The 8,759-nt window shown below is 47.5% G+C and overlaps 1 protein-coding gene across 1 annotated transcript in view; it reads left to right on the forward strand.

The window, feature by feature from the left end:
* The window catches only part of tbc1d2b (TBC1 domain family, member 2B), a 57,372-nt gene that overhangs the window by 47,261 nt on the left and 1,352 nt on the right, over positions 1-8,759 (forward strand). The window contains exons 9-12 of the mRNA XM_063197907.1: positions 4,071-4,252; positions 5,652-5,886; positions 7,689-7,948; positions 8,498-8,615. Coding sequence (XP_063053977.1) covers positions 4,071-4,252; positions 5,652-5,886; positions 7,689-7,948; positions 8,498-8,615 — 795 coding nt within the window. The remainder of the gene's footprint in view (positions 1-4,070; positions 4,253-5,651; positions 5,887-7,688; positions 7,949-8,497; positions 8,616-8,759) is intronic.

Here is an 8,759-nt window from a genome sequence, read left to right on the forward strand (position 1 = left end):
CTCATGCCCCAGTTCAAATGAATTTTGAAGAGGGCAAGCAATATACGGAGAAAGCAGAAGTTTCTTTGCATGTTTCTGTGTGACTATGATCACTTCCAAGGAGTGTTGTTGAGCCAGGCGTGACACATGTCTGTACGTATAGAATGCCGCCCTTGGTATTGGGCAACAGTGCATGACTATTGACTCATCTCACAGCAGGCATCTGTCTGTAGATCTGGAAGTGTGAATTAATTGTTTTAGACAGCAGAGCACATACGTACATGTACGTGTATGTTGTCTTGCGCTAATCTCCTCTTTGTATTTGTAATTGTTCTATTTGCGGCTGCAGTGTTTCATCAACTTTGTAAGCAAGTTCTGATTCAGGTGTCCTGTTTTGGAGGAGACAAAAGACACACAGCTTGAAACTAAAACAGGAAGACTCCTTAGTGTTGTTTTAAACAGGAAGGGAATAACAAGTCAACTTCAAAGAGGGCTTATTCTTGGCGCTTGAAATACATTTCGTTCCTCCACTAAGGAGCTTTATCAGTTTTTGTGTCTTTGAAGCTAGGAGTTACCAGGTGGAGAGCCCTCGACTAAGGTTTTGCCACTAATTATCCAACAGAAATTCTAAATTGCTGAATGTGCCAGCCTGCGGTGTACTGTAAAGTAAGCAGAGGTTAAGTGAGTTATGGAAGTTTGCCATTTTTATACTTTCTTAATGGGCTGAAACACGTAGGCATTGTAGCCAAACACAAGTATAAAAATTGCAACCTTGAGCACCTCATAATTTTTCCACCCTGAACAAGTTTGAAAGACCCCACACCAATGAGCACCAAAGAAAAAAGGTGAAGAACCTGAAGCACTCACATTTCCTAGTTTGTTTTCGCTAGTATAGTAGTGATAGTAGGAATTAATCGAAAATAATAGAAAATTGTGATATCAAAATCGTTATTTCAATCGCGATTTAATCGTGGCAATAGTGACCTACCTTCGAGAGCGTCCTCGAAGCCTGAACATACTGACAGGCTGGTGTTTCTGTCCAGAAATCTCTCCACCTAAGTTTCATGCTATTGTATTTTCTTTAATTATTACAATTCAGTTTTATTTTGCTCATCCCATATACAATTCATTGTTGGATATATATCATTTTGCTATAATTTTAAAATAATTCTGCAAAAATCTATAATCGTGATTAATAATCGTGATTATGATTTTGACCCAAATAATCGTGATTATGATTTTTTCCATAATCGTGCAGCCCTAAGTGATAGTGTCCCCACAGCATTCGTACTTGAGTCTTGGTCTCTGTCTTTATGTTGACCCATCATGACGGGCGATGAACCCTCTCACCTTTTAGTGTAGTGTTTATGTTTCCTGGCATTGTGTTAAAGGCTTAGCCGTTTGACAGCTGGCTTCCTCTTGCACATATTTGTTGCTGAGTTTGTTTGGTTTGACCATGTGGGTGTTTAGTGTAGGTGAGAGGTGTGTGTGTGTGTGTGTGTGTGTGTGTGTGTGTGTGTGTGTGTGTGTGTGTGCGTGTGCGTGTGCGTGTGCGTGTGCGTGTGCGTGTGCGTGCGCGTGCGTGCGCGTGCGCGTGCGTGTGCGTGCGTGTGAGTGCGTGCGTGTGTGTGAGTGCGTGTGCTTGCGCGCCTGTGTGCATGTGCCTTATTTCTACTTGTTACATCCTTGCTGTATTCACACCTGCGTTTGCAAGTTTACTCATCTGGCCTGTTCACAGCCACGCTCAAGTGCCTCAAGTCCTCGCTTTCTGCTTGAATATTTGTGTGATGCTGGAAGTTTACAAAAAAGATTCAGGCTAGATTGGGCTAGATGTTAAAGACGCTGTGTTGTTGGGATTTCAGCCGTATGTCCCCCAAGAAAATTTGAAAATGAATTTGTTAAAAGTCTTGATTTATTTTAATTCTATATGATAAAGGAAAGAAAAACAGGAAGACACTCCAGCGTGTTGTGAACACAGCGAAGAAGATCATTGGAGTACCACTCCCCTCCCTGCAGGACATTTACACCGCACGCCTCACCCGAAAAGCACTGATGATCATCAAAGACACAAGCCACCCTGCACACAAACTGTTCAGCCTCCTGCCCTCTGGAAAGAGGTACAGGCGCCTCCGTTCCCGTACCACCAGGCTTGCAAGCAGCACGATGCATCAAGCAATCAAGATACTGAACACTCAACCCACTCTCCCTTCACTGTCAGCCTCTAGCCAGCCAGGCCACTGACAACGCTTCCCCCCCCTCATCCCCACCACCATATCTGCGACTGAACATTCCACCTGCACTACTACATCTGTGACTGAACTTTCAACCTGCACTAACTCAAAACACGCACACACACACACACACACACACACACACACACACACACACACACACACACACACACACACACACACACACACACACACACACACACACACACACACACACACACACACACACACACAAGCACACTGCACTTTCTGCACTAAACCCAAACATACACACACTGACACACAACTCATACTCACACACATACACACACACACACACACACACACACACACACACACACACACATACACAGGTACACACACACAGACGCACACCGCACTTTCTACCTGCACTAAACACACACACACACACACACACACACACACACACACACACACCACACACACACACACACGCACACGCACACAAAACACATACAAACACACACACACACACACATACTGCTGCTGGTGTATTTAATAAAAACCTTTTTTAATTATTTATTTCCTCAAATGCTACTATTACTATGTCAGAACGCTATAAAGGACTTTTAGAAAAAGAACAACAAAATACCTCCTCTTAATGTATGTTCTCTACAAGTCTTCTGTTGTCCAGTCTTGCACTTTAAATGTCTGTATGAGCAATGTCTACGTCCATACTGTCTATGTCCATGTATGAGTACTGTCTATGTCTATACTGTCTATGTCCTTACCTAGATTAGTCTATGTCTGCATGGGAGAGCAAGAAACGCAATTTCAAATTCTTTGTATGACCAGTGCATGTAAAGAAATTGACAATAAACTTGACTTGACTTGACTTGACTTGACTTGACTTGACTAAAGGAAATCTAGAGGCTTGGCCCTCGGGGTTGCTCTGGGCCTGGTGTGGTTCAAGACTTCTATAGGGCGTCTAGAACTGTGTAACGGGGTTGCTCTGGGCCTTGTGTGGTTCAAGACTTCTATAGGGCGTCTAGAACTGTGTAACGGGGTTGCTCTGGGCCTTGTGTGGTTCAAGACTTCTATAGGGCGTCTAGAACTGTGTAACGGGGTCGCTCTGGGCCTTGTGTGGTTCAATACTCCTATAGGGGGTCTAGAACTGTGTAACCTCGGGGTCGCTCTGGGCCTGGTGTGGTTCAAGACTTCTATAGGGGGTCTAGAACTGTGTAACGGGGTCGCTCTGGGCCTTGTGTGGTTCAAGACTTCTATAGGGCGTCTAGAACTGTGTAACCTCGGGGTCGTTCTGGGCCTGGTGTGGTTCAATACTTCCATAGGGGGTCTAGAACTGTGTAACGGAGGCTAACTAGCACAGAGTTGGCGTGGAACGTTGGTAAAACCTTCCTCCGATATCCTCATACAGTCTCGTGCCGTTTGGCCACTGCTACTGTAACCCTGTCCTCCTGGTGTGTGTGTGTGTGTGCGTGTGTGTGTGTGTGTGTGTGTGTGTGTGTGTGTGTGTGTGTGTGTGTGTGTGTGTGTGTGTGTGTGTGTGTGTGTGTGTGTGTGTGTGTGTGTGTGTGTGTGTGTGTGTGTGTGTGTGTGTGTGTGTGTGTGCATTCATCCATGTGGTTCAGAAGAAAAATGCTGATGCTCTCCATGTGTTCGTCCATGTGTTTGTGTGTCTATTCATTTCTGTGTGTGCTTGTTTATGTGCACACATCCATGTGGTCAAGTGTCCAGTGTTGATTTTTAAGGTTGTGTGTGTGTGTGTGTATGTCTGTATGTCTGTGTGTGTGTGCGTGTGTGTGTGCATGTGCGTGTGTGTGTGTGTGCACGTGTGTGTGCACGTGTGTGTGTCTGTGTGTGTGTGTATGCGTACTGTAGTACACGGCGCTGGAGGCCAAGCTGTGCCAGGTGGAGAGTAAGTACCTGGTGCTGCTCCAGGAGGTGAAGACTCCGGTGGGGGCCACGTCTGACGTCATCACCCGGCTGCTGGAGGACGCCCTGGAGGTGGAGACCTGCAGTGACCAGCCCGAACACACCCTGCTCAAGCCACACACCGTCAGGTAATGTACCAGCCCGGACAGACCCTGCTCAAGCCACACACCGTCAGGTAATATATACTAGACCAGCCCGAACACACCCTGCTCAAGCCACACACCGTCAGGTAATATACCAGCCCGAACACACCCTGCTCAAGCCACACACCGTCAGGTAATATACCAGCCCGAACACACCCTGCTCAAGCCACACACCGTCAGGTACTAGACCAGCCCGAACAGACCCTGCTCAATCCACAGACCGTCAGGTAACATACCAGCCCGAACAGACCCTGCTCAAGCCACACACCGTCAGGTAACATACCAGCCCGAACACACCCTGCTCAAGCCACACACCGTCAGGTAATATATACTAGACCAGCCCGAACACACCCTGCTCAAGCCACACACCGTCAGGTAATATATACTAGACCAGCCCGAACACACCCTGCTCAAGCCACACACCGTCAGGTAATATATACTAGACCAGCCCGAACACACCCTGCTCAAGCCACACACCGTCAGGTAATATACCAGCCCGAACACACCCTGCTCAAGCCACACACCGTCAGGTAACATATATATACTAGACCAGCCATACCAGACCAGCCCGAACACACCCTGCTCAAGCCACACACCGTCAGGTAATATATATATACTAGACCAGCCCGAACAGACCCTGCTCAATCCACAGACCGTCAGGTAACATACCAGCCCGAACAGACCCTGCTCAAGCCACACACCGTCAGGTAACATATATATACTAGACCAGCCCGAACACACCCTGCTCAAGCCACACACCGTCAGGTAATATACCAGCCCGAACACACCCTGCTCAAGCCACACACCGTCAGGTAATGTATAATAGACCAGCTCGAACACACCCTGCTAAAGCTACACACCGTCAGGTAATATACTAGCCCGAACAGACCCTGCTCAAGCCACACACCGTCAGGTAATATATATATACTAGACCAGCCCGAACACACCCTGCTCAAGCCACACACCCTCAGGTAACATATAGCAGCACCGTCAGGTAATATATATATACTAGACCAGCCCGAACAGACCCTGCTCAATCCACAGACCGTCAGGTAACATACCAGCTCGAACACACCCTGCTAAAGCTACACATTTTTTGACCGATAACAGTTTGCAACAGTCAGAGGTTGAACAGTGCGCAGCCAAGGTCGCACACCAAGGGATTATTTACAAACATTAAATTATTATATTGTAGAACTGACCATTATAAAAAATATATATACGTCTTTAACTATTTTCTTATACGTTTCTTATTATACTGTGTGTTTGTACTGTCTACATGTTTTTCACCGGTAAAGCGTCTTTGAGTGTCAAGAAAAGCACTATATAAATCCTATGTATGATTATTATTATTTATTATTTACCATTATGTTGACCTTGGCAGTGAGTACGACACGTACGGCTTCAAGACTCTGCCGGAGGAGGAGGACGAGGAGGAGAAGCTGGTGGCCAAGGTGCGGGCGCTGGACCTGAAGAAGCTGTCCCTCACCGACCAGGAGGTGTCCGTCAGCGTCAAGTGGGACAACTACCTGGCCGGCACCATGAACCGCGAGATGGCCCGCTCGCCCGAGCTCAAGGCCCTGATCCGCAGCGGCGTGCCGCACGTCCACCGACCCAAGGTACGGTAAACGCAAGAGAATACAATAGAAATACAATAGAACAGAACGAGATCAGAGGGTTACAGGTTTGAATCCTGTCCTTACGCTCGCCCGAGCTCAAGGCCCTCATCTGCAGCAGGGTGCCACACGTCCACCGACCCAAGGTACGTCAAACGCAAGAGAATATACAATAGAAATACAATAGAACAGTACGGGCAGCCATGGCCTAATTGCTACTGTAGAGAGGCGGTTACAGGTTCGAATCCTGTCCTTACCTCTCAAGTAGGTTNCAAGTCAAGTGGGTTTTATTGTCAATTTCTTTACATGCACTGGTCATACAAAGAATTTGAAATTACATTTCTTGCTTAAGACAGTATGGACATAGACAGTGCTCATACAGACATTTAAAGTGCAAGACTGGACAACAGAAGACTTGTAGAGGACATACATTAAGAGGAGGTATTTTGTTGTGCTTTTGTGCTTTTCCTAAAAAGGCCTTTATAGCGTTCTGACATAGTAATAGTAGCATTTAGCATCCCTACACTCAAGGCCCTCATCTGCAGCAGGGTGCCACACGTCCACCGACCCAAGGTACGTCAAACGCAAGAGAATATACAATAGAATAGAATGGGCAGCCATGGCCTAATGGTTAAGGAGGTAGTTTTAAGATCAGAGGGTTGCAGGTTCGAATCCCACCATTACCTCTCCCTACACGTCCTCCAGCCATGTCTGAGGTGCCCCTTGAGTAAGGCACGTAACCCCACTGTGCTCCAGGGACTGTAACCAATGTAATACAGTATACATAGCAGGGTGCCACACGTCCACCGACCCAAGGTACGTCAAACGCAAGAGAATATACAATAGAATAGAATGGGCAGGCCCTGCCATGGCCAACCGGTAGGGCACTCGCCTGCCATGCGACTGACCCGGGTTCGACTCCTGACCCGGGTCCTTTGCCGACCCCTCCCCGTCTCTCTCCCATTTCGATTCCTGTCCACCTCTCACAACGTCCTATCAGGAATAAAGTCGAAAAAGACCAACAACAACAAAAAATCTTTAGAATAGAGCGGGCAGCCATGGCTTAGTGGTTTTAAGATCAGAGGTTTGCAGGTTCGAATCCCACCCTGACCTCTCCCTACACCTGCATCCATGGCTGAGGTGCCCCTTGAGCAATGCACCTAACCCCAATTTGACCCAGGGACTTTAACGAATGCCCTGTAATACAGTATACCAGCGTTTCTCAACCTTTTTTTAGGCGAGGCACCCTTTCAATTCATGAAAAATTTCAAGGCACCCCAAACCAACAAGACGTAACATGGCATCGCATCCGATACTACACAAGCTTAAAAAAGTAAGACATTAGGAGACGTCACACAACCGACGTTCAAAGTTGCAGCTTTATCACAGACAGAATGCAAGTCGTTTTGGATAAAAGTATCAGCTAAGTGTAATGTAAATGTAAAATGTAATGTTTGCAAACGTGTGTTGCTGGCGACTGCATGGCAATGTTCTGTATGTGAATGACCTTTTTAAATGTGTTATCTACGTGCTGTAGGTGTGGCTGTTGGAATGTGTGTGCATACATGCATACCGTACTATACGTTCCGCAAGTGCATGGCCTGTTCTGAATATCAGTGTCCTTTTTTAATGTGACATCTACTGTAGGTGTGGTGTGGTGTGGTGTGGTGTGGTGTGGTGTGGTGTGGTGTGGTGTGTGGGTGTACGTGTACGTGTGACTGCATGGCCTGTCCTGAATGTCAATGTCCTTTTTTAATGTGTCACCAACTGTCCATGTCCTGTATTCTATGTCATCTGTACCGCAGGTGTGGCGCTGGTGCGTGTGGCTGCACATGCGCAAGTTCCGCGAGTGTCTGGCGGAGGACTACTACCGCGGGCTGCTGAGCCTGGCGCGCGAGAAGCAGAACCCCGCCTCCAAGCAGATCGAGCTGGACCTGCTGCGCACGCTGCCCAACAACAAGCACTACGCCTCGCCCTCCTCCCACGGCATACAGCAGCTGCGCAACGTGCTGCTCGCCTTCTCCTGGAGGAACCCCGACATCGGCTACTGCCAGGGCCTTAACAGGTAACCACAGAGGACACACACACACACACACACACACACACACACACACACACACACACACACACACACACACACGTCCTGGCGTTCTCTTGGAGGAACCCAGACATCGGCTACTGCCAGGGCCTTAACAGGTAACCTCAGAGGACACACGCACGCACGCACGCACGCACGCACAAACACATGTCCTGGCGTTCTCCTGGAGGATCCCAGACATCAGGTACTGCCAGGGCTTTAACAGGTAACAACGCACACACACACACACACACACACACACACACACACACACACACACACACACACACACACACACACACACACACACACACACACGTGTCATGCACACAGATGTTCTGTCAGCCTTTGGAGGGGACCCATTCCTGGGCTTGATTTGTACTTGATTATAACATTTAAGTAGCTCTTTGTTTGAGATTACTAAGAGAAATGCCATTTCAAAATGCTTCAAAATATCTTCCTGCATTGTGTTTGTCAGGTTGCCTTTTAGAGGGTTTTGCATCTGATGTTTGTGTGTGTAATGTGTTGTCGTCTCAGGTTGGCGGCTATAGCCCTTCTGTACCTGGAGGAGGAGGATGCCTTCTGGTGCCTCACGGCCATAGTGGAGGTCTTCATGCCCAGAGACTACTATACCAAGACCCTGCTCGGATCTCAGGTACAATACAGTATTGTAGAGTACAGCACAGTACATTACAGTATAATACATTACAGTGCATTATTGTACAGTACTGAACAGTATAGTACATTAGACATGCCCAGGGACTACTACACCAAGACTCTGCTGGACACAGGACAATAC

This window comes from Engraulis encrasicolus, chromosome 4, assembly GCF_034702125.1.
Source record: "Engraulis encrasicolus isolate BLACKSEA-1 chromosome 4, IST_EnEncr_1.0, whole genome shotgun sequence".
Taxonomy (NCBI): domain Eukaryota; kingdom Metazoa; phylum Chordata; class Actinopteri; order Clupeiformes; family Engraulidae; genus Engraulis; species Engraulis encrasicolus.